The following is a 27,522-nucleotide window of genomic DNA, read 5'->3' as shown; positions in this document are numbered from 1 at the left end:
AGATTCTGAATGTGGCTCTCCAGCAGGGATACGACTTCCTCAAATCCTGCCCTGAAATGAGATCCATCCTTCATGAAATCCTCCCCACTCCACCAAGAGTGTCTTTCCGCCGTCCACCTAACCTTCGCAACCTCTTAGTTCATCCCTATGAAATCCCCAAACCACCTTCCCTACCCTCTGGCTCCTACCCCTGTAACCGCCCCCGGTGTAAAACCTGTCCCATGCACCCTCCCACCACCACCTATTCCAGTCCTGTAACCCAGAAGGTGTACACGATCAAAGGCAGAGCCACGTGTGAAAGCACCCACGTGATTTACCAACTGACCTGCCTACACTGTGAAGCGTTCTATGTGGGAATGACCAGCAACAAACTGTCCATTCGCATGAATGGACACAGGCAGACAGTGTTTGTTGGTAATGAGGATCACCCTGTGGCTAAACATGCCTTGGTGCACGGCCAGCACATCTTGGCACAGTGTTACACCGTCCGGGTTATCTGGATACTTCCCACTAACACCAACCTGTCAGAACTCCGGAGATGGGAACTTGCCCTTCAGCATATCCTTTCTTCTCGCTATCCGCCAGGCCTCAATCTCCGCTAATTTCTAATTTCAATTTGCCGCCGCTCATACCCCACCTGTCTTTCAACTTCATCTTTGCCTCTGTACATCCGCCCCGACTGACATCTCTGCCCAAACTCTTTGCCTTTACAAATGTCTGCTTGTGTCTGTGTATGTGTGGATGGATATGTGGAGTGTGTGCGAGTGTATACCTGTCCTTTTTTCCCCCTAAGGTAAGTCTTTCCGCTCCCGGGATTGGAATGACTCCTTACCCTCTCCCTTAAAACCCATATCCTTTTGTCTTTCCTTCTCCTTCCCTCTTTCCTGACGAGGCAACCATTGGTTGCGAAAGCTAGAATTTTGTGTGTATGTTTGTGTTTGTTTGTGTGTCTATCGACCTGCCAGCGCTTTTGTTTGGTAAGTTTCATCATCTTTCTTTTTAGATATATTTTTCCCACGTGGAATGTTTCCCTCTATTATATTCATATCATTAATTTGAAGCCAACAATCACGTTTGTTATTGTTATCGTTATTGTTATTGTCACTGTTACATTTCGAAGTCTTTTCTGTCGTCTTATTTCCTCCTTCTGTTTTTGCCAGCAGTTTCACTTTCTACTCACCTTCTCCTTTTTTACCGTAATCCAGTATACAATTTTATCCCGTCGATATACACTCAATAATACGTAATAATACGTAAATCACTTCGAAACCATAACCAAAAAATTTTTTTTTTTTTTTTTCCGCTTTGCTGCTATAAAATCCACCGTTTCCAGTCCACAAACAGTTCCTTTTAGCTATTAAACAACCCTTTCGGCAGTTTTAATAACTTTTGCTTTATTTCCATTTCCGTTTTTCTCACATCACCGATCATTTTTAGCCTCTTCCCACAGGTTTTAACGTCATTATTTCTTCATCAAACAATTGTTAGCTTCATTTCCATAATCTGCCACCACCAAACCACTCCTTTTAATACATCCTCACGTAGTTTTTTCGAAATTTTCCCGAATTTCTCCACCCTTTAACGTGTTTTGGCGGCAACACAACCACCTAACCTTTATGCACATCATTATCTACCTACACAAGTTCACCACAGGATCAACATAGCCCAGCCCTAACCAACCCTTTTTCGCCTTTTTTCACACCAGATCTCCATTTGCTTTCTAATTTTACCTTTATCTCTCCCCATATATTTTTTCATATTTATTTTCATTTTCATTTCAGCCTCGTGTTCCACTTTCCACCTTCTAGTACCATGTCACCCTCACAACACCTTCACAACGACCCCATTAAGTTTTATTTACATTCCCTCCGCAAACATGCCTTCGCCCTAGCCAGATTACACTCCCATATTTTATTTTCTCAGGCTTGTCTGACATTTGGCATCACCCCCAAAGGCCTCACACTTAAAGTTCCCATCTCTGGCTGCAACCCTTCTTTCCATCAGTCCCTATACCAGTTCCAAACCAAACAATCCATTGCCCTCACCCACCTAATCCTTCACCTACACATCCACTCAGCCAATCAACACGCCCATCAACTCCTATCCTTTACAAAAATCCTCAATCTTTCCTCTCCCACATCCACACCTGTTGTTCAGAGCATCCTCCTACAGGCCAACCGCAAATTAGAGCAGCATGCCACCCTCCACCTTAAAAAACTATCCAATCTCCTGGTTTCCCACCTCCGGAAAGGCAACTCACTCACCCTTCACAACCTTTCCAGCAAACCTCAACCTCCTCTCATTGCACACAAACCCAGTCTCTCCCATCTACTCAATCTCCCACTTCCAGCTCCACTCCCTCCAAAACCTCAAAATTCCAATCAACGCAATCTGGAACCACAACACCCCAATTCAGTAGTTAACCTTTCCTCCAAACCTCTCTCCCAATCCGAAACCTCTGTCCTATCCAAAGGCCTCACCTTCAGCCCCACTCCCAGATTTAACCAAACAGCCCTCGTCAAAGATTTACTGTCCTACACCCGTACTCTCTGCTGGAAATATCACTTTGCCACGAAGAAAAATGATCCTAATCCTACTCCTAATGATCCAACTCCCTAAGACACTATCCAAATTGAACCATGCCTGGAACAGTTCCGTCCTCCGTCACAGCGGGACCCACCTCCTCTTCCTCAAAATCACCCTCTCCTAACCTTCCAGGAATTTCTGACTTCCAGCCTTGCCTCTCAATCCTTCTTAAAAAACCTTAATCCTACTCCCAACATCACCACTGCTGAAGCCCAGGCTATCCGTGATCTGAAGGCTGACCGATCCATCGTCATTCTTCCGGCGGACAAGGGTTCCACAACTGTGGTACTTGATCGTCGGGAGTATGTGGCTGAGGGACTGCGTCAGCTTTCAGACAACACTACTTACAAAGTTTGCCAAGGCAATCCCATTCCTGATGTCCAGGCGGAGCTTCAAGGAATCCTCAGAACCTTAGGCCCCCTACAAAACCTTTCACCCGACTCCATCAACCTCCTGACCCCACCAACACCCCGCACCCCTACCTTCTACCTTCTTCCCAAAATTCACAAACCCAATCATCCCGGCCGTCCCATTGTAGCTGGTTACCAAGCCCCCACCGAACGCATCTCTGCCTACGTAGATCAACACCTTCAACCCATTACATGCAGTCTCCCATCCTTCATCAAAGACACCAACCACTTTCTCAAACGCCTGGAATCCCTACCCAGTATGTTACCCCCGGAAACCATCCTTGTAACCATTGATGCCACTTCCTTATACACAAATATTCCGCATGTCCAGGGCCTCGCTGCGATGGAGCACTTCCTTTCACGCCGATCACCTGCCGCCCTACCTAAAACCTCTTTCCTCATTACCTTAGCCAGCTTCATCCTGACCCACAACTTCTTCACTTTTGAAGGCCAGACATACCAACAATTAAAGGGAACAGCCATGGGTACCAGGATGGCCCCCTCGTATGCCAACCTATTCATGGGTCGCTTAGAGGAAGCCTTCCTGGTTACCCAGGCCTGCCAACCCGAAGTTTGGTGCAGATTTATTGATGACATTTTCGTGATCTGGACTCACAGTGAAGAAGAACTCCAGAATTTCCTCTCCAACCTCAACTCCTTTGGTTCCATCAGATTCACCTGGTCCTACTCCAAATCCCATGCCACTTTCCTTGACGTTGACCTCCACCTGTCCAATGGCCAGCTTCACACGTCCGTCCACATTAAACCCACCAACAAGCAACAGTACCTCCATTATGACAGCTGCCACCCATTCCACATCAAACGGTCCCTTCCCTACAGCCAAGGTCTTCGTGGCAAACGAATCTGCTCCAGTCCGGAATCCTTGAACCATTACACCAACAACCTAAAAACAGCTTTTGCATCCCGTAACTACCCTCCCGACCTGGTACAGAAGCAAATAACCAGAGCCACATCCTCATCTCCTCAAACCCGGAACCTTCCACAGAAGAACCCCAAAAGTGCCCCACTTGTGACAGGATACTTTCCGGGACTGGATCAGATTCTGAATGTGGCTCTCCAGCAGGGATACGACTTCCTCAAATCCTGCCCTGAAATGAGATCCATCCTTCATGAAATCCTCCCCACTCCACCAAGAGTGTCTTTCCGCCGTCCACCTAACCTTCGCAACCTCTTAGTTCATCCCTATGAAATCCCCAAACCACCTTCCCTACCCTCTGGCTCCTACCCCTGTAACCGCCCCCAGTGTAAAACCTGTCCCATGCACCCTCCCACCACCACCTATTCCAGTCCTGTAACCCGGAAGGTGTACACGATCAAAGGCAGAGCCACATGTGAAAGCACCCACGTGATTTACCAACTGACCTGCCTACACTGTGAAGCGTTCTATGTGGGAATGACCAGCAACAAACTGTCCATTCGCATGAATGGACACAGGCAGACAGTGTTTGTTGGTAATGAGGATCACCCTGTGGCTAAACATGCCTTGGTGCACGGCCAGCACATCTTGGCACAGTGTTACACCGTCCGGGTTATCTGGATACTTCCCACTAACACCAACCTGTCAGAACTCCGGAGATGGGAACTTGCCCTTCAGCATATCCTTTCTTCTCGCTATCCGCCAGGCCTCAATCTCCGCTAATTTCTAATTTCAATTTGCCGCCGCTCATACCCCACCTGTCTTTCAACTTCATCTTTGCCTCTGTACATCCGCCCCGACTGACATCTCTGCCCAAACTCTTTGCCTTTACAAATGTCTGCTTGTGTCTGTGTATGTGTGGATGGATATGTGGAGTGTGTGCGAGTGTATACCTGTCCTTTTTTCCCCCTAAGGTAAGTCTTTCCGCTCCCGGGATTGGAATGACTCCTTACCCTCTCCCTTAAAACCCATATCCTTTTGTCTTTCCTTCTCCTTCCCTCTTTCCTGACGAGGCAACCATTGGTTGCGAAAGCTAGAATTTTGTGTGTATGTTTGTATGTTTGTGTTTGTTTGTGTGTCTATCGACCTGCCAGCGCTTTTGTTTGGTAAGTTTCATCATCTTTCTTTTTATATATATATATATATATATATATATATATATATATATATATATATATATGTGTGTGTGTGTGTGTGTGTGTGTGTGTGTGTGTGTGTGTGTGTGTGTGTGTGGAGGGGGAGGGGAGGGGGGATTATCTCTTGCATCAATTTTAGAAATCTTTTGACCTGCCACTTGGTGGACAAACAGTTCCTCTGAGTGAGAAGTAAGATATGAATCACTGTCAACTTGCATTTTAATTGCAGACTTTAAAATTCCATAAGTCCAGAACAACCCAGCTGTTTTACAAATGACAACTAAGGAGGTAGCCTATTGGCTTCGAAGAACTTCTGTGCGAGGTTGAAGTGGTACTGTGAGATGGGGAAATATGGACACAGATGGGAACAGTGTATTTGTCCTCTTACATTAGTATCACTGAATGCAAGCTGTTATTTTACCTGCATGTTTTTCAGTTTACATCTTACATACTGTCAAGCAGATAAGATTATACATTTTTGCACTAGGAAGTGAAGACTGTGGAGTGTAGCAGTTTTCAGTGCAGTGTATAGTTATTGTTGGTTATCGTTATGTGAATACTTTCATCATTGTACTAGAACAGAAAAAAAGTAGTAAGCATTATTGCTTATCATTTGACTATTCGAATGTTAAGAAGGAAATCTGAATGTAGTTTGTTCAAATATCTCACTTGCAGTAATGTCTAGTAAACTACTTACAGATATCTACACAGATTGAGGTGAGGGGAGGGGATATCAGACAGTGCCTTGGACTTATAAGACGACACTTGGTGCTCTTCTGAAATGCAATCTAGACTCTCAAAATTTTGAAATAGTGGTTGCTTCTATAAGACCAGGAAAACCGTTGTAGAGAAAGATACCAAGCAAATTTAATATACCATGTCCAACCTTAGAGAATAAAGTCAGTAATACAAACCCTGGCATGATTGAAAGGCCTTCTGTCTTAAGCAAAATTGAAGAGAACACACTTGATCGTGGTATTTTAATGGCTGCATGCTGGTGTTTCCCTTTTACCTTTGATGATGTACATGGTGAAAGGATACCTTAAATGTAGGTGAAGTGTTACTCCGATAAATTAAGCATCCAGTTTCCTGGGAACATTAAATGTCAACATGCTGAAGTGAACTGTGTGATTATGAAATCATATTTCCAGAATGTTGATGAAAAACTGGAAGATACCTCCCAAAAGTAATCAATTATGATGAGATAAATCTGTGTGATGAAGCTGGGAGAAAGCATGTGATTGAAGGAAAACAAAACAGCCAGAGAGAATCTTAGGTTTTTTTAAAAGTAGTATTTCAGTAAAGGTGGCTGCCTGGCTGCCATATGTGCTCCATGGATCGGAGCATTTATGGGATGCCTGGAAAAGAGGAGGTCCAAAAGAAACCCACTAGAACTGCAATAAAAGTGGATGGTTTGATCTGCCAACATTTAGAAACTAGTTCACTGCTATTGTGCTGCCTTATCTGAAGTCACTGAAGGGGAGAAAGGTATGCCTTTGATTTTGTTGCCACCAAACAGTACCATGTCTTACAATCATTTGTTGTAGTAATTTTTGAGAAAATTTCTCTTTGAGAACAGCAGTTTTTTTATTACCTTAAAATAAACATAAACATTCATAGCTGCAAGACACTTACTTTTCTTTTTAAGGTTATCAGTTTTGATCTGTTTTAGACCATCTTCAGACCTCCTACCATGATGGTAGGCAGTGGCAGTGAACGGAGCAGGCACTATGAGTCCATGAACGCCAACACAGTCATTAGATGTAAGGCATCTTTAGACTTCTGAAAGCTGCATGGCAGACAGTGCTTGCCCAATGGAATAAAAGCTCTCTTGGGCCAATATTGAAAGATACACTTCCCCCACTTTTGAAGGGAACTCCAAAAAATACCAGCAACTGAAGAAAGCAACACAATAAATGCATTCTGTACAGTGAGATTAATTGTGTTAGACTCTCAAACAGTCCTCAGAAAATTGCCTGATGGAGAAAATTCTCCGAACAATTTCATGGAAGCCTGGTCTTTGAGCTTTGAAGAGATACTTATGTAGCATATTGACTGTATTCAGTCAAAGAATACACCAGAGCAGAAGAAATTTGCAACAGAGCCAGCCGCAGGCAGGCAAGAATGTTATGTATTGCAAAGTAAAACACAGCCAACTTGTGTTGCAAAGCAGAGCCAACTGGGTGCAGTACAGCAACAGTCGACGCTGCAATACGCTAGCAGAAGGATGGAAGCCTTTCCTCATTTGTCACAGAAGTGTTTAGAGTATGTGTCTTAAGCCCTAAATGAACACAGTCTGGAGCATATAAGTACTCAGTCATTAGTGTACTAAATCATTCTCGTTTCAGTATCACAGCCTACACTGCAAACCTGTGACACTCAGAGCGACATCCGAAAATGCAGTACAGGGTCTGCTGTTTGACCAGCCTGCCCTGAGTCACAAGGGAGCCGCTCACTCACTGGAGGAAGTTCATGGCTGTCGTCAACTGCACTGCCGCGGTGTCATCATGGTCACGGTCAGAGACGTTGCTGACAATGGCATTCAAGTGACACCACACTCAGTTCGCTTCTTGAGCTGCCAACAATGCCAGACATCTATTGTTTTGCTTGAGAGGCAACTGGGTGCCTCCACTAAGCTGTTCTTGATGTAGAACAGCTGAGGGCCAGAATAAAGAAATTAATTGAACAAATCTACTGCTGTCCTGATGTCTCGTTTCACTCTCCCTTGGTGACAACCTTAGGGTCATTTAACACTTCAGAATGTTCAATGGAACAAAAAGTAATGCAAATGCCCAATGAAAATGAAAATTAAATCTTGCCCTAGAAAACCAATTTTGGGCACTAATAAGAGAAATAGAGAAAATGCTGAATCAGTGCCTGAGTTGCCCATGAATAGTGATGTTATACCTTCTGATGAAGAAAAGAGCAGAACAGGAAAGCAGTTCTAGAAGTGGAGGCTTTTGTTCTTGGTGGTTATTCACGTGTGATTGGAAGGAAACAGCTAAATCTTAACAGAAGTGGAAGTCATATTTCTGCATCCATATCAAGGCAACAAATCTGTGTTTATTTTTCCAGCAATTCCAGATCATAATATTGTAGACAAACACCAAATTGCAGATTGACAACTACTAGAGAAGAAAAGGGGAAGTTTTTATTCCGTGAGAACACATTGTAGATTGATGATTTCTGCTATGATTATTAATCACATATTTTCTAACTGTGTGTGTCAAAGTTTTCTAATCAAGTGTCAAATTGTTTTGAACACATGTAAAATATTCTTTAATCATGCATAAAATATTTTTAACCATGCATAAAATGTTTTCTAAACATGCAAAAAGAATTTCTAAGCATGTGTATGTTTTAAAAAGATAGTTTCTGTCACAAATTACCCCATTAGAGGGAAATATGGCTGAATGGAAATTCAATGGGCATCTGAAACTACTTCATCATATGGGGTAACAACAGTCAGTTATTTGTTAGTAAGTATCTGGTTACTTAAATAATATTTTTGGTTCATGTTCTTCAATCATATTATTCTTAAATGTCATCTCAATAGACAAATTTAATATCCTTGGCAAAGCTACCTTTTTATTAAGATTCCATTTGATACTACCTCATCTTATGGTACTGCCTCAGAAACTTTCTAAAGTTAGGTGATGTTGAGACATCACAAAGAATGAGTCCTGGAAGTGTAATTGGTAGAGTTCTCCCTTCCAAAGTTGAGGTTTAGCAAACACATACTTTCAGTTTATGTATGCTTGCAGTCAGAGTTGAAATAAGTAAACTTACAATAGTCACTGAGTCTTTTAAGGTCAACCATCTATGAACAATAAGATTACTTATTTAATTCATGGCACTGAAGAAATTTCAGTCATGGATGGTTGCTAAAAAAATTCTAACAACATAATCACATATTTCGTCAAATGGACAGCTCCTGAGGTTAGCAAGTAGATTCATTTTCTGCAAGAGTCGATAAAAATGAATGCTACATTAGAACAACAAGGCACAATGTAACTGATAATTAAGAATATGATTTGTCTGAACTGAAGTTTGAGGTGGTGTAGATCCCTGAGTTATCGTGGATTTTATGCACCCCTGCTGATATGGCCTGCATTACTGCTTCATTAATTTAGATGTGTACATGGACTACACAGCAGCCACTTCTTTATGTTCTACTTCCAACACTGGTGTCTGCTAGTAAACAAAGCCAATCCAGTGACACTGTGTGGATCCTAACCAGCTGTTCCTGTTTATTAACATATCTCACATATTACAAGGACTCAATTTTCCTTCTTCCATGCCAGCAGCCACAATCACCACTTATCTAAGAAACACACTGAATGTGTGAGTCAAGAATCATATGCTGCTATTCATCATGATCAATGCTGAAATCTATTCTAAGACCAATTATGTGTTTAAGGGCTTAAACATATTATCGTAATGGATGTAAAAAAAGTAACTCCATGACCAGACTCAGAGATCCATGCAATGCTAACTGGCTGCTGTATCATGCTCTTTCTTATGGGGGGGGGGGGGGTTGGAGAGGGAAGGGAGAGAGGGGGTTGCTACTCTATTCACCCAGACATTGTCAGCTTTGCACATCTCGGCATCACTATTTCTCATTTAAATAGCTTCTAAATAGGCCTCATGAAGCTCAGAGCCTCCCGTTGTAGTCATCTCACCAAGGATAAATCCTTAACAGAACTGGAAATTAAACCCAGGTCCTCCACATGGTAATCAGACATGCTGACTAGTCAGCTATGGAGGTCGAGTATACTAGTCATTCTCCTGGAAGCTATTGAGACTAATAAATCATGTTTCCTGACTGTGGTGGTATTAATGTTTATGAACCTATGGCTTACAATACTTAAAATAAATACTTATTTTGTAAGGAGTATGGTAAGCGATCATTTGATATTTCTAATAAGATATAGTGTAGTATACAAAACTAACACAGAGGAATCAAATGCCAATGTTGTTGTGTCATATATATGAAAATTTATAGAACTGGCAGAAGTCTGACATGCCATGTAAAATTAGAGGAAAAAAATATTCTGATAATGCAGTTTATTTTGTGTCACTACTTACAGTACACTTATAATGTATGCAGTCACTCCAGTAAGAAGAAGCAGAGAATTTTTTTCTGATGACACAAGGAACACCATTAACTAGGGCACATCCAGCTCCAATTACACAGCCTGCAGTATGATACAGGGGCAGAGGAGTGTAGAAGACATCATCATTTCTCAGGTCTAGCATACTTCGAGTTGCTGCTCCAACCAACAAAAACCTAAAAAATGTGCACAAAGGTAATATAATAATAAACTCTATGCACGGAACAGCAGATACACATGAAATGGATGAATGAATACATTTATATTATCAAAACATACAAAAATGAGCATCAACTGATGAAGTTGCTATGATCCACAGATTGAATTATCATACAATAACTGTTTTAAATTACAGCTTTGCTCTTAAGAAAGGAAGTGTGTGGCCCCACTAAGGGTTCCACGGGCTAAAAAGCAAACTAAAAGGAATCTGCTAAATTTCAGTTACATGAAAAATCATACAAATCTAAAGGATTTCAATTCAAATAGACAATTACGGATTAAAGTTACAAATAAATTAAACTGGAATGATCACATAGATAATTTTGTGAGGAGAGTGAACCGAAGACTGCATTTTATTGGGAGAACTCTTAGAAGCTGCAACAAGTCTATTAAAGAAATTACATATACTACACTAGTCCCCATGCTCTTATGAAGTGTTGCTGGGTGTTATAGGATCTGCATCAGATAGGACTGATGGAGGACTTCAAAAAAGTTCAAAGAAAGGCAACTTATTTTGAGTTATTGCAAAACAGGGGAGATGGTGTAACAGATATGATACGCAATTTGTGATGCCAGTCATTAAAATGAAGGCATTGCTCATTGCACCAGGAGCTTTCATGAAATTTCGATCACCAACTTTCTCCTTTGAATGTGAAAATATGTTGTTAGCACACACTTACATAGGTAGAAATGATCATCATAATAAAACTAGAGAAATCAGAGCACACAGGGGAGGATTTAAGTGTTCATTTTCCCAGTGTGCTATTGGAGAGTGGAACAACAGGGAAATAGCTTGGTGGCAGTTTGGTAAACCCTCTACCCAGGTGCTTAACTGCGAAGTGCATAGTAGTCATGCAGCTGTAGATGTAGATGTACATGTACACTGCAGGAATGAGATCTGATACAACAGATCAGTATGAAATAGATATGTTGTCATTAAGGACACAAAAACTAAAATAAAGGCACCACTGCAAAATTCTAATAATAGCAACAGTATTAATATGAATGAAAACAATAAAGGAGATGAGATAGACAAATTGAGGAATAATAAATAGTAAACTCATTCACAACAACAACAAAACAAAGAGAAGAGGAAATGCTAAATATACAGGATGATCCAAACTCCGTTAACACTTGAAAATGAACTAGTTCATGGAATAATGTAGGTAGAGTGGTAAAAATTGACACACATGACTGAAATGACGTAGGGTTTTATTGTAAACATAAACAACTGCAAAAACGGTGCTGAACAGCAACACGTCAATGACACTGCATAACAGGTATTAATAGAGGGAAACATTCCACGTGGGAAAAATATATCTAAAAACAAAGATGATGTGACTTACCAAACGAAAGCGCTGGCACGTCGATAGACACACAAACAAACACAAACATACACACAAAATTCAAGCTTTCGCAACAAACTGTTGCCTCATCAGGAAAGAGGGAAGGAGAGGGAAAGACGAAAAGATGTGGGTTTTAAGGGAGAGGGTAAGGAGTCATTCCAATCCCGGGAGCGGAAAGACTTACCTTAGGGGGAAAAAAGGACGGGTATACACTCGCGCGCACACACACACACACACACACACACACACACACACACACATATCCATCCACAAATATACAGACACAAGCAGACATATTTAAAGACAAAGAGTTTGGGCAGAGATGTCAGTCGAGGCGGAAGTGTAGAGGCAAAGATGTTGTTGAATGACAGGTGAGGTATGAGTGGCAGCAACTTGAAATTAGCGGAGATTGAGGCCTGGTGGATAACGGGAAGAGAGGATATATTGAAGAGCAAGTTCCCATCTCCGGAGTTCGGATAGGTTGGTGTTAGTGGGAAGTATCCACATAACCCGGACGGTGTAACACTGTGCCAAGATGTGCTGGCCGTGCACCAAGGCATGTTTAGCCACAGGGTGATCCTCATTACCAACAAACACTGTCTGCCTGTGTCCATTCATGCGAATGGACAGTTTGTTGCTGGTCAATCCCACATAGAATGCGTCACAGTGTAGGCAGGTCAGTTGGTAAATCACGTGGGTGCTTTCACACGTGGCTCTGCCTTTGATTGTGTACACCTTCCGGGTTACAGGACTGGAGTAGGTGGTGGTGGGAGGGTGCATGGGACAGGTTTTACACCGGGGGCAGTTACAAGGGTAGGAGCCAGAGGGTAGGGAAGGTGGTTTGGGGATTTCATAGGGATGAACTAACAGGTTACGAAGGTTAGGTGGATGGCGGAAAGACACTCTTGGTGGAGTGGGGAGAATTTCATGAAGGATGGATCTCATTTCAGGGCAGGATTTGAGGAAGTCGTATCCCTGCTGGAGAGCCACATTCAGAGTCTGATCCAGTCCCGGAAAGTATCCTGTCACAAGTGGGGCACTTTTGGGGTTCTTCTGTGGGAGGTTCTGGGTTTGAGAGGATGAGGAAGTGGCTCTGGTTATTTGCTTCTGTACCAGGTCGGGAGGGTAGTTGCGGGATGCGAAAGCTGGTGTAATGGTTCAGGGATTCCGGACTGGAGCAGATTCGTTTGCCACGAAGACCAAGGCTGTAGGGAAGGGACCGTTTGATGTGGAATGGGTGGCAGCTGTCATAATGGAGGTACTGTTGCTTGTTGGTGGGTTTGATGTGGACGGACGTGTGAAGTTGGCCATTGGACAGGTGGAGGTCAACGTCAAGGAAAGTGGCATGGGATTTGGAGTAGGACCAGGTGAATCTGATGGAACCAAAGGAGTTGAGGTTGGAGAGGAAATTCTGGAGTTCTTCTTCACTGTGAGTCCAGATCATGAAGATGTCATCAATAAATCTGTACCAAACTTTGGGTTGGCAGGCTTGGGTAACCAAGAAGGCTTCCTTTAAACGACCCATGAATAGGTTGGCGTACGAGGGGGCCATCCTGGTACCCATGGCTGTTCCCTTTAATTGTTGGTATGTCTGGCCTTCAAAAGTGAAGAAGTTGTGGGTCAGGATGAAGCTGGCTAAGGTAATGAGGAAAGAGGTTTTAGGTAGGGTGGCAGGTGATCGGCGTGAAAGGAAGTGCTCCATCGCAGTGAGGCCCTGGACGTGCGGGATATTTGTGTATAAGGAAGTGGCATCAATGGTTACAAGGATGGTTTCCGGGGGTAACGGATTGGGTAAGGATTCCAGGCATTCGAGAAAGTGGTTGGTGTCTTTGATGAAGGATGGGAGACTGCATGTAATGGGTTGAAGGTGTTGATCTACGTAGGCAGAGATACGTTCTGTGGGGGCTTGGTAACCAGCTACAATGGGGCGGCCGGGATGATTGGGTTTGTGAATTTTAGGAAGAAGGTAGAAGGTAGGGGTGCGGGGTGTCGGTGGGGTCAGGAGGTTGATGGAGTCAGGTGAAAGGTTTTGTAGGGGGCCTAAGGTTCTGAGGATTCCTTGAAGCTCTGCCTGGACATCAGGAATGGGATTACCTTGGCAAACTTTGTATGTGGTGTTGTCTGAAAGCTGACGCAGTCCCTCAGCCACATACTCCCGACGATCAAGTACCACAGTTGTGGAACCCTTGTCCGCCGGAAGGATGACGATGGACCGGTCAGCCTTCAAGATCACGGATAGCCTAGGCTTCAGCAGTGGTGATGTTGGGAGTAGGATTAAGGTTTTTTTTAAGAAGGATTGAGATGCAAGGCTGGAAGTCAGAAATTCCTGGAAGGTTTGGAGAGGGTGATTTTGAGGAAGAGGAGGTGGGTCCCACTGTGACGGAGGACGGAACTGTTCCAGGCAGGGTTCAATTTGGATAGTGTCTTGGGGAGTTGGATCATTAGAAGTAGGATTAGAATGACTTTTCTTTGTGGCAAAGTGATACTTCCAGCAGAGAGTACGAGTGTAGGACAGGTCTTCATGGCAAATGAATCTGCTCCATCCAGAATCCCTGAACCATTACACCAACAACCTGACAACAGCTTTCGCATCCCGCAACTACCCTCCCGACCTGGTACAGAAGCAAATAACCAGAGCCACTTCCTCATCCTCTCAAACCCAGAACCTCCCACAGAAGAACCCCAAAAGTGCCCCACTTGTGACAGGATACTTCCCGGGACTGGACCAGACTCTGAATGTGGCTCTCCAGCAGGGATACGACTTCCTCAAATCCTGCCCTGAAATGAGATCCATCCTTCATGAAATCCTCCCCACTCCACCAAGAGTGTCTTTCCGCCGTCCACCTAACCTTCGTAACCTGTTAGTTCATCCCTATGAAATCCCCAAACCACCTTCCCTACCCTCTGGCTCCTACCCTTGTAACCGCCCCCGGTGTAAAACCTGTCCCATGCACCCTCCCACCACCACCTACTCCAGTCCTGTAACCCGGAAGGTGTACACGATCAAAGGCAGAGCCACGTGTGAAAGCATCCACGTGATTTATCAACTGACCTGCCTACGCTGTGACGCATTTTATGTGGGAATGACCAGCAACAAACTGTCCATTCGCATGAATGGGTACAGGCAGACAGTATTTGTTGGTAATGAGGATCACCCTGTGGCCAAACATGCCTTGGTGCACGGCCAGCACATCTTGGCACAGTGTTACACCGTCCGGGTTATCTGGATACTTCCCACTAACACCAACCTATCCGAACTCCGGAGATGGGAACTTGCTCTTCAATATATCCTCTCTTCCCGTTATCCACCAGGCCCCAATCTCCGCTAATTTCAAGTTGCCGCCCCTCATACCTCACCTGTCATTCAACAACATCTTTGCCTCTGCACTTCCACCTCGACTGACATCTCTGCCCAAACTCTTTGTCTTTAAATATGTCTGCTTGTGTCTGTATATGTGTGGATGGATATGTGTGTGTGTGTGTGTGTGTGTGCGCGAGTGTATACCCGTCCTTTTTTCCTCCTAAGGTAAGTCTTTCTGCCCCCGGGATTGGAATGACTCCTTACCCTCTCCCTTAAAACCCACATCCTTTCGTCTTTCCCTCTCCTTCCCTCTTTCCTGATGAGGCAACAGTTTGTTGCGAAAGCTTGAATTTTGTGTGTATGTTTGTGTTTGTTTGTGTGTCTATCGACGTGCCAGCGCTTTCGTTTGGTAAGTCACATTATCTTTGTTTTTAGATACACTGCATAGCAGTACGTATAAAGGAAGTTGGATCATCCCTAGCCTGACTGATAAACACCTGCTGGTTGGTACAACTTTTATGCAGGATGGCACTCGACCCCATATTGCTACTCATGTAAAAGATCTCTTGTGCACATTGTTAAGTGAGGATCATGTGCTGAGCCCCCACATCCATCATGCTTAGCTTCCCAGGACCCCAGACGTCAATCCGTGTGATTATTGGTTGTGGGATCACAATTCCACCAGAATCGTCCGACCTCATTATGGATGTTAAAAGACAATATCTGATGTTGAATTCTCATCACACCTACTGATATGCTGTGCAATGTTGCCAACAACATTGTCTCTCGAGTACAGGTATTGTTGATGAATGACACCTGAAATGTTGATCATTTGTTATAAAGACATTGTCTTTGCTAAAAGTCAATTGTTATGCTGATTATTGCTTTTGTATCATACGAAGTGCGATCTTTTGGATATTTTGTGCACATTTTTTGGCTTCAACAACAGTCCATGTCATTTCAAGCATACGTATCAAGATTTTACTTGTCTACCTACATTTTTCCAGAAAGTATTGAATTTTAAATGTTAACAAACTGTTTGGTCTCTTGTAGTAATGATAAATTAACAGCTGTTCACCAAAATATTCAGTAACTACCAAATAAAGTGCAAAAGCTAGAGGTTGAGCTGGAGAACATAGGCAGATCTGTTTGCATTACAGAATATTGGTGAAAAAAAAACTGAAATTAATCATTTAGTCTTAAAGTCTTACAATTAGCATTTGCATACAGTAAAACACCTATGAAGTGTGGAGGTGGTTGTATTTATGTGAAATGAAATCATACATTTAATGTCAGAAGTGATCTATGTACAATCAGTGAAGAGAAGTATTTTGAGTTGGCAGCAATAGAATTAAGAGACCAATATAAGCACAGAAAGTTGACTTCTTATGTCTATACTGATCTCCTCATACAGATATGAATATATTTTATTAAACTAAATCAAGTTCTTGATACGATATCCACTCCAAAAGGGAATATCCTCATAAGGAGACCTAAATGTAAACAAACATAATCCTAATGCTACGGTACCTGTACCTTATTCTTAAACATTAAAGTTACATTTTAATGTCAATGGTTAATAGTGCAACAAGAATAACATACCAGTCAATGACAGCTACTGATTATGTGTTAACAGATTTAGACAAAGAAAATTGTAGTGTGCCTGTAGTGGATCTAGTATTATCTGACTGCTTCAGTCAAATTGCAAATATAAAAGTGGTTACAGTAAAATAAAACAAAAAAATGCATGTCTATAGATGAATATTTGTTAAACTGAAGGAAAACAGTTTGTCACACAAACATCAGGTCAAACATGGGAAGTAGCATAACAGAGGTATATGCAAATGAAAAATTCAAAAATTTCATGACATTCGAACTAAATTTGAACAGATTTTTTCTAAGGTGTTATGTGCATTGTTAACTGTGGGTCAAAAACTGGTGACAAAAGATATCAAAAAATCATCCCAAACACTGAGGTATCTCAGTTCCATTAAAACCAGCCACTTCAATCTAGCTTTCTCACACTTTTATAAACAATATAGGCAAACATACAGGAAAGTTCTGCTTGCAGCAAAGAGGGCTCATGATTGTGAACTGATACTGCTAAAAAAATAAAGCAGTTGGAAGATTGTAAAACATGAAATATGTACCAGAAAGATGACTCAATCAAAAATTAAAATTAAAGACAAAATGTCAAATAAAAATTGCACAAGTACTAAATAAGTACTTTACCAGTATAGGAATATAACTACAGCAAATATTCCAAACAGCCCCATATATCATAAAGCTAAATAAATGTGTACCCCATTCAGTGCTATTATGCAAACCACAAAGGAGGAAGTCTATAAAGCAGTTTTTGCAGACTGCAAAATAAACTTTCAACAGGTTTGGACAAAGTACAATGTGTCTGTTTAAGGACTGTAGTGAGCCTAACATTACCATTAGTTGACATCATCATAAATTAATCATTCAAACAGAGTTGCTTTTATGAATACTTAAAGTATGGTAAATTGCTACCTCCCTTCAAAAAGGATATAGACATAGAAAATAATAGGCCACCCCCACTACTCTCATACTTTTCAAAAATAATAAAAACAACATCTACATTCACATCCAAACTCCGCAAACCACCATGAGATGCATGGCAGAGGGTATCCCCCATTGTACCAGTTATTAGGGTTTCTTCCCATTGCTTTCATTGCTGAAGAAACACTTTGCTGTATATATAAGTGGGCAATAAAGAATAAAGTCACACTTAATATTAAGAAAACAAATGCTATGAGCATCAGCATAAACAAAACCCCAGATTACAATAACCTGAAAATACGAGGGTTGTACCAAAAGTAAGGTTCCCAATGAGCTACGGCCTTGAGGGAAGTGCTAGGCTAAATCTGACAACAGTGCCGTGCACAGTGGTTCCCCCACTCTCGAGACCACCCATCCACAATTCGCTACGCCGCTCAGTGTTGGCTTGGCAGCCATCAGAGCTGGAAGTGTTGATCACTGCTCCTACCGATTGCGAGCTTCAAGCAGTCATCCGGTTTCTCCACGCAAGGAAGTTATCGCCCATGGAGATTCATTAGCAGCTGATTGAGGTTTATGGTGGAGAGTGCTTGTCCATTCAGCATGTCCACAAATGGTGCAGGGCTTTTGCTGAGGGTCACACGGAAGTTCACTATGAAGAACAGAGTGGAAGACCACCAGTTTCAGATGCGATTGTCCAGAAGATCAATAGCAAACTGCTCAATGATTGGAGGGTCAATGTCCGTGAACTTGTTGAATGCATTCCTGAAGCTTCCCATGGCACAATTGAAAGAACTTTAACAGAAACATTGGGTTATTGCAAGGTGTTTGTTTGCTGGGTCCTCCAGATGCTGACTGATGGACACAAGGAGCAACGCCTTGACTGTACTCACAAATTTCTTCAACAGTGTGAGAGGGGAGGCAACAAGGAGAAGTTGTTGGACTCTATTGTCATGGGAGATGAAACGTGGGTGTTTCATTACACCCTCAAAACAAAACAACAATCTTGTCAGTGGCGTCACTCCGGTTCACCTTCACCAAAGAAATTCAAACAAACGCAGTTGGCAGGAAAGGTTATGGCGACTGTGTTTTGGGATCAGAAGGGGGTACTCCTCATAGATTTCATGCAACCTGGAATGACAATAAACTCTAACAGATATTGTGAAACACTGACCAAACGCCGGTGAGCAATCCGGAATCGCTGGAGAGGACGACTGACAGAGGGAGTAGTGCTTCTTCACAACAATGCGCGACCCCACGTCACTCGTCAAACAGAGGAAACAGAGGAGCTTTTGAAGAAATTTGGGTGGACTGTTATGCCCATCAAAGCGAATGGAAACTTGACAAACAACAAGCTGGAAGTCAAAAGCATTTTGAATAATCATTTTTTAAATGTTGTAGAGGAAATAGGATCCAAATATTCATTGGAAGAAGCAAGGCAGATAATGGAAGAGGCCTTACCCACACCATTTGATACAACTGAAATTCCACCCACCTCTTCTTCTGAAATCAGGAAGATAATAAACTCTCTCAAGAATAAAAGCTCACATGGAATTGGCATTTCCAGCAGGATAATAAAAGCTTGTTCCCAAGAGATAAGTGGGATTCTTAGCCACATGTGTAATAGCTCTCTGAAGCAGGGTATTTTCCCAGATAGACTGAAGTATGCCATTGTTAAACCACTGCATAAAAAAGGGGATACGTCTGATGTCAACAACTACTGCCCAATCTCTCTTCTGACTGCCTTATCCAAAATTCCTGAAAAAGTAATGTATTGTAGAGTAGCTTCACACCTTTGTAAAAATTAAGTTTTAACAAAATGTCAGTTTGGTTTCCAGAAAGATTTTTCAACAGAAAATGCTATATATACTTTCACTAATGAAATATTAAATGCTCTGAGTAACCAGAAGTCACCAGCTGGGATTTTTTGTGATCTCTCAAAGGCTTTTGATTGTGTAAATCATGGAATACTTCTAGATAAGCTCAAGTATTATGATACGAATGAGACAGTGCTCAAATGGTTTAAATCATACCTAACTGGAAGAGTGCAGAAAGTTTAAATAAGCAGATCACATAATATGCAAAAAAAACTGGTGATTTTTCAAACTGGAGAACAATCAAGAATGGGGTGCCGCAAGCTTCGGTCTTGGGCCCTCTGCTGTTCTTAATATATATTAATGACTTGCCATTCTATATTCATGAAGATGCAAAGCTGGTACTTTTTGCCGATGATACAAGTATCATCCAGCACCCAGCAGACAAGAATTAACTGGTGAAATTGTAAACTATGTTTTTCAGAAAATCGTTATGAGTGGTTCTCTGCAAATGGGCTCTCATTAAACTTCGACAAAACACACTACATACAGTTCCACACAGTAAATGGAATGACACCATCAATAAATATAGACTTTGATCAGAAATCGGTAGCTAAGGTAGAACATTCAAAATTTCTAGGTGTATGCATTGATGAGGGGTTGAACTGGAAAAAAACACACTGAAGATCTGCTGAAACATTTGAGTTCAGCTACTTATGCTATTAGGGTCATTGCAAATTTTGGCGATATACATCTCAGTAAATTAGCTTACCATGCATATTTTCATTCTGTGCTTTCGTATGGCATCATATTCTGGGGTAACTCATCATTGAGTAAAAGAGTGTTCATTGCACAAAAGCGTGTAATCAGAATAATTGCTGGAGCTCATCCAAGATCATCCTGCAGACACTTGTTTATAGAGCTAGAGATCTTCACTGTAGCCTCACTATATATGGAAACATTCCACGTGGGAAAAATATATCTAAAAACAAAGATGATGTAACTTATCATGCGAAAGTGTTGGTATGTTGATAGAGACACTAACAAACACAAACAAACACACAAAATTCAAGCTTTCAAACCCACGGTTGCTTCATCAGGAAAGAGGGAAGGAGGGGGAAAGACAAAAGGATGTGGGTTTTAAGGGAGAGGGTAAGGAGTCATTCCAATCCCAGGAGCGGAAAGACTAACCTTAGGGGGAAAAAGGGACAGGTATACACTCGCACACACACACGTATCCATCCGCACATATACAGACACAAGCACACATATGTAAAGGCAAAGAGTTTGGAACATGCACTCTAATTCAAGGTTATAAACAGATCACAACCAAATATCTCACTGCTCAACTGGACATCTCTGTTGGTAGTGCTAACATATTCCTCCACCATTTGGGGTACTCAAAAGTGTATGGCCACTGAGTTCCTTGCCACCTAACTGAAGACCTAACAGAAGAGCAGTGAAGGATCATATGTGCAGAACTGCTTGTGCATTATGAGTCTGAGCATGACAATTTTTTTTTTAACCTCATCAGAGATGATGAAACTTGGTTTATCACTTCAAACCAGAAACAAAATAACAATCCATGGAGTGGCACTTGGAGCCACACTACCTATCCTCCAAAAAAAATAGTTCAAAGCTGCATCTTCAACCAGTAATGTCATGGTGACAGTGTTCTGATACTCTGAAGGGGTTATTCTGTTTGGTGTCCTCCCTCATGGTGCAATGATCAACTCTGAAGTTTATTGTGCTAGCCTCAGGTAACTGAAGAAATGACTTCAGTGTGTTCATCACTACAAAAAAGCAAATGAACTACTTCTTCTTCACTACAGTGCAAGGCCTCACACAAGACTGTGCATCCGAGAGCAGCTCAAAGAACTACACTGGACTGTTCTTCCTCATCCACCCTACAGCCCGGATCTCACACCTTCTGACTACCATATACATGGCCCAATAAAGAATGCACTTCACAGGTAGCAGTAAGTGTATGATGGGAAGGTTACTGATGCAACTATACTTTGGCTCCAACATAGGCCAGTAGAATGCAGGCATATAGGCACTCCCAGGAAGGTGCATAAGGCCATTGCATTAAACAAAGATTAAATTGTTTAGTGGGGAATAATATGGTGTATTGGTATCCTGAAAGGGGGAAAAACAACAACAACAACAACAACTTACTTTAAGAAAAAAATGTTTTGCATTACTTATTGAATGACACCTGTAAAATCAATGGTATTCTCCAATCACTTCAGGCAATGAAATGCAAAGGGATAGTTCATGTGACAAGAAGAAATTTTGGAAGATGGGAAAAAGCAGTCAAGTAGAGCCCAAGAGAGGAAAACTGTCCACAAGGAAGACGTCCAGACAGCTGGGATAATGACAACTGACAGAAGACAGCCTGAGAGAGGCAGAAATGCAAGATATTAATGCTCAACTTGAATGGGCTACAGAAATGAATATGAAATAAAAAGGAGAATATTTGTGACTAGAATGGTCTTCACCATATACCTCATAGTAGTTCTGATGAGTCATAGTTACTTTCTCTAAGGATTAAGTACTTATTCGAAAAACTATAGATCTGCTCATTTGGCCACATGTAGAGAAAATTACTTAATCAATAGCATGTACAGACAACATTACAGCAAATTACACATTTCATGACACAATACTGTTATGCTTTAATTTAGAAATTTCTGAAAATTAAGTCTTATTTCTTGAACTGCCAGGTTTAAAAAACAAGTCATAAGGGAAAACTTAGACCAAAATAAATTATAGAAAGAAAGGAATGCATTCATTCTGTCGTTTTCTTAGAGGAGTACATTCGACAGCTACCAAAATGTTTGAATGCTGAAATTGTGACTGATCTTTCGAAAATATTATGTATCTTTTTAATGAAACCTTTGCCCTTGCAGTCAAGTGCTTAAAAATGAGGGGGGGGGGGGGGAGGGGGAGGGGTAGGGGTAGAGAGAGAGAGAGAGAGAGAGAGAGAGAGAGAGAGAGAGAGAGAGAGAGAGAGAGAGAACTGTGAAGCAAAAATTCCTTATAAAAATAAGACAAAGTAACTCTGCTCCATTATAAAACCTGGACTTTGTTTTGGAGCTGGCAATTCCAAAATGTCAGAAGTAAAGCTACATGACAAAAACACTATAATTCCTCAAAGAAAGTTAGAATATGTCTACAAACTCTCAACAAATGTTCCAGAATTTGATTTGATATCAGTGGCAACCTAGTAATAGATGTCCCTTTCACTTAACTCAGGAGAAACAATTCCCTGAGATTTCCAGGTGTGAGGAGGAAAATGGTGTCAAGAAGCTCCTGACAAATTAATGTGGGGGGGAAGGGGAGTGCACACATACCATAATAATAACTTTTCTTTCCTCTCAGCTGAAGTAATGCCAGCCATAAGCATTAATTTAACTGCAGTTTTTAATCATCAACATATTATATGGAAAATTATTCATAAATTAATATATTAAGGTTTTTAAATTCATTATTTATACAGTTCAATTCCAAAGCTAGGTCACAGAACTCCCTGAGATTTTATGAAATTCCTGGAATTCTCTGTGAATTTCCTGATTTTTCCAGGTGAAATGTAATTCCTTAAGAATTCCAGGTTTTCCAGTAGAATTGTCATCTTGTAATATTATGCTGTCAAACAGCTTAGTTTCAAAAAGGGTATAAGTGTGATACCCCTAATTAATATGAATTTTGAGAGTAAAGGTTTTATATTTCCCGGAAGTTCACAGGCATCACTTGTGACCTTAAAAATGCTTTTGATTGTGTGACAAAGAAGCTGGGATCTCTTTACTTCGTCTCTTGTTTTGGTACCCTTAAATACATTTTATTGTCATTTTTCCCTAATGACCATTAACATGCATGAGTATAATCTGCATTTCCATAAAAGATAAAGGTTGGCCCTCAGTCTTAAGAAATATAGCTTAGTTTTGTGTATGTAATTAATTAATTTCCTAATTTATTTTGATTATTCTTAGTTAATACCTTTGTTATAGGGTGAAATCAGTAATTGTTTTGTGACTTAGATTCTATTGTTGACTTATAAACAAATGTAAATTCTGTACTAATTACAGCAAACATTTGGAAGAAGAACTACTTGGATTCTTAAAGTATTTATTTGGCTCTATTTGAAAACATATTAGAAAAGTGTGTCTTTAATTAATTCCAAAATAATTACCAGATTTGTCAAAAGTATTGTTTCTATAACTATATCTGTTAATTTCATTATTTAAACAAATAATTTGGCCTAACCACTGTGTTAGAAGAAAATGTTAAAAAGAAGGAATATTTCGATGTATTCAGTTAATTGAATCAGTTATGTTTTAATTGTAATTTCTGTAACTTAAACATCAAACAATGTATCATTTCAGTGCCTATTATTGTGACGATATACAAAGGACTGATTTTTGGTCCCGAGACAGGCAGTCCACAGCCGATTTTCAGACATATATTGGTTGAAGTAACAACAATACATCAACCTAACAGTGGAGTAACACAAATAGATCATGTGTTAAAACAATTAATGACAATTCCTGTTCAATTTATTTCAGAAATAGTGTCACAGGTACCGTATTATTCTGCAAGAACTGTGATCTGTGTGTTTATTCTAGTAATATGCTGACATTTGCCTGCAACCTATTGGGAGGGGGGGGGGTCATGAACAGTGAAAGGAAAGAACTGTGAAACACAATTGTGAAACTGACAGCTACATCATCTACAGCAGTCAGTGTTGAAATGACCAACGATGGGTTGATTCTTCATAAATCCTGCTTGTTTCTTATATATTACCTCTTTTAAATATGTAACTTGAAGAACATTTTGTAGGATGTGCTAATCAATGAGATGCCTCCAAAATTTCTGCATTATTATTTATTGTCCTTTTTATGGACTGATGCTGTAATTGGTTCCTTCCACAGAGTCAGCATTCTTTCTTTACAAGTTTGCGTATTTGTTTCATAAATGCATCTCCTTCCTTTTTCAGTAGTTCAATAGCTATTCCTTTCTCCCTGGAGCTTTGTTGATTTTTTAGTATTTTCATTGTGTCAGCTGTCTATTTTGTTGTCAGTGGTGCAGCTAAGAATTCTAATATTTATGTTGTTCCTCTGTTTCTATACTTCCTTCTTCAACATTGAAAAGCTCCTCCATATATTTATTGCAAATTCCAGTGCCTCTTGTTCTTTCCAAAACTGTATGGCCATTTTCATCTTTAATGCCATATATTCATGGTTTATATCCTTTTCTGAAGAACATAATTGATATGTCTCTTCCTCATTTGTTTCTATCATTTCCCTATGGCCTTCCATGTCAAGGTTGTCTGCCACTGTTAGCAACTCACTTCTGCTTTGAAGCTTAGTGACAAATTCCCAAGCCTCGTCATTACCTTTAAATTATACCATGTCAGTAACTTGTTCTTTTATGCTCTTACCTTCCTTTGGATTTCCTATAGCTACTGACTGTCATTCCTCTGTCGCGACCACCTCAAGTCTCTTTATGGTTTTCACATATATTACACTGCTTTTATGCCTTCTCTCTTCAAGGGCATGGTAATTTTTTTTTTTTTTTTTTTTTTTTTTTTTTTTTTTTTTTTTTTTTTTTTTTTTTGGTTCAATTAACTGACAACACCCAAGTTGGCTTGTGAATGTCCTCTTGTGTAAAGTACGTGTTCATAATCCCTAGCTGGTTGCACTTCTACAGCTGTATAGCTCGTGCTGATGACTTTTGAGTTTTGTATCCCTCCTGCTACCTTTTGAATGTAATTTGCAATGTCACATGCTAATTATCTTATTTTATGTTCATGCCATGTCAAGCAAACAACAGAGACATCAAGTAGCAGATAAAAGAATTACCCTTCATGGCAATCTTTGGACTGTCCAGACAGGAATAAAAAAAGACAGCGATCAAGTGTTTTTGCAGGATTGGAGGCTGATGGGTGCCACAACAGATCAAGCAAATCTCTTTGTCTATTGCTAAAAAAATATACTGTAATGTACATTTTATTTTTATCCTCTCCAAGGGATGCATGGAAAATGATAAAAATAATATATTCCATAATGTTTCATGTGCCTATGGCCTTTTGTCACAAAGAGGTCCCTCTTAGAACTCTAGGTTGCCACATAATATAACAGTCAGGAATTTAGACATAATAACTACAAAAACATAGTATTCAAGAAAAGGAAATCTACTGACTTCAAATGTCTGTAGAAACACAGAATCCTTTAAAACAAATTGTTCTGCTTCACTACATACAGAAAAGCAAAAGTATGTAACAAACCTATTATCCTTAAGACTATTTAACGCAGGAAATCATACATGTATGTAGTGGGGTAAAACTGAAAGCTTGTGTCTTCTATTTTCATTCCCTCTTGTAATAAGGTAGACTGCCGACGGAAAAATTCTACTTAGAACCATGAACTATAACAAAAAATTTTGCTTATGTTATTTGAATTACCTTGAGTGTGGCATCATTGCTGCTTTTGGTAGCCCTGTGGTTCCAGATGTGTATATGTAGAGTAACTGGTCTTGAAATTTTGGTGGTTCAGCCGATGGCAGACTAACAGGAGCTGACGATATTAAGGCATCAAGATTCTTGAAATCAGATGTTTCATTGCCTTTACAGTTCAACTGGAAATATACCAATGATGGATCAAGTAATGATCTTATCTCTTCTATAGCTGAAACAATGAAGAGATAAAATGTAAATTTTTTGTTGGTGAATAATGCCTTGTTGTCAATGTGAGCAAGAGATGCTAAACATCAATTAGACAAGTATAGGGGAAGGAATCAGACATGGTATTGTTGTAAGAACCATTGTGCCACTCAGAAAATTACGAATGATACAAGTATCTACTAAGAAGAGCTGTCTCAGAGAGGGCATCAATATTCAGTCTAGTACTGACAAGATTTCCACTTCCTTCAAAGATTGGCAAATGAAATAGATCATCAGTTGCAGTCACTTATCATCAATCAATGGATACAGGTCTCTTCCAGTGTTCTTCATACTTCATCATCTTCAGCTTTTAGGTGCAGAACTGACCCTAAATAATGAGAAATATGGAGTCTTGTGCAAGTTATACGGCACAATGGTTAAAGGCACTACTTTTATTTGGAATGAAAAGCATAAAATCCACCAATTGCCTATTCTGATTTAAATTTCCCTGAATCACTTCAAGTAATTATGGGATGGTTCACCAAATAAGGTTACAAACAATTTCCTTCTCTATTCTTATTAAATCTGAGCTCACACTCTGTGTCTAATGACCTCAATGCCAGTGGGACATTAAAGTTTAATCCTCCTTTAACCTTTAAGTAGCCACATCATATCTTGAAATGCAGAGCCAGGTCGAGACATCTTTACACCCCTACCCCCCACCCCCCCATCCTCTGTTTACCCTTTTAACACATTCACCCACGGCGGTTCTCACCATAATCACTATAAATGTGATACACACTGTATACAGATCATGCAGTTTTAGCACACCTGGTGCCCATCTCCAGCTTGATGCTCCTAGCAGCCACTACTAATTGTAATATGTTCTGAGCAGAAAACTAATGGCTGTCATGCCTCTGGTGCGCCTCTCAGTTCACCACCCTACGTGGTGTGAGCAATTGACACTCTGGTCCGACGCGTGAAGGTGATTACGAAGGTTTCGGGTACAAATGGTAGCAGATGCATGTTAGTAAGTCTTGCTTAAAGTGATGAAAAAGTGTTTCCGCCCGGGATCGAACCGGGGACCTTCTGCGTGTGAAGCAGACGCGATAACCGCTACACTACGGAAACGACGGACCTGAGGAGTCCATCCTTGTGCACTGGAACTTGCCTCAGCCTTTCTCTCGTCCGCGAATGCACACACGACATTTCTTTTGTCAGCCTGGAACCCATCACAGCCGAGGGCTCAAGAAGTCTTCGGGGTGCTCGAGAGGGTGTCTGCCGTAGCACCCCTAACGAGATAGCGGCGTTTCGCGCAGTCGTTATTGCAAGTCATATCAGCAAAAGCAATCACTTTCTCAGCAGCAGGCAGTGCAAGCCCAGCGGCCTTAAAATGGCCCTGTTGATATGCAAACAGTCAAGTATGTTTCTAAAAAATGAAAAAGAGTGCAATACTCTAACATCCCATTAACTGA

The 27,522-nt window shown here is 40.9% G+C and overlaps 1 protein-coding gene and 1 non-coding gene across 2 annotated transcripts in view; both read right to left on the bottom strand.

Annotated features, from left to right (window-relative positions):
* LOC124787747 (long-chain fatty acid transport protein 4-like) overlaps positions 1-27,522 on the bottom strand; it is a 348,522-nt gene that overhangs the window by 75,239 nt on the left and 245,761 nt on the right. The window contains exons 4-5 of the mRNA XM_047254616.1: positions 25,850-26,072; positions 10,158-10,359 (exon numbers count right to left, since the gene is read on the bottom strand). Coding sequence (XP_047110572.1) covers positions 10,158-10,359; positions 25,850-26,072 — 425 coding nt within the window. The remainder of the gene's footprint in view (positions 1-10,157; positions 10,360-25,849; positions 26,073-27,522) is intronic.
* On the bottom strand, positions 27,106-27,178 carry Trnav-cac. Its single transcript has one exon. It is a non-coding gene; the product is annotated as a tRNA-Val (tRNA).

The sequence above is a fragment of the Schistocerca piceifrons genome, chromosome 1 (assembly GCF_021461385.2).
Source record: "Schistocerca piceifrons isolate TAMUIC-IGC-003096 chromosome 1, iqSchPice1.1, whole genome shotgun sequence".
NCBI classification, from domain to species: Eukaryota; Metazoa; Arthropoda; class Insecta; order Orthoptera; family Acrididae; genus Schistocerca; species Schistocerca piceifrons.
Note: the sequence above shows the minus strand (reverse complement) of the source record. Positions and strands in the feature narration are given on the sequence as shown.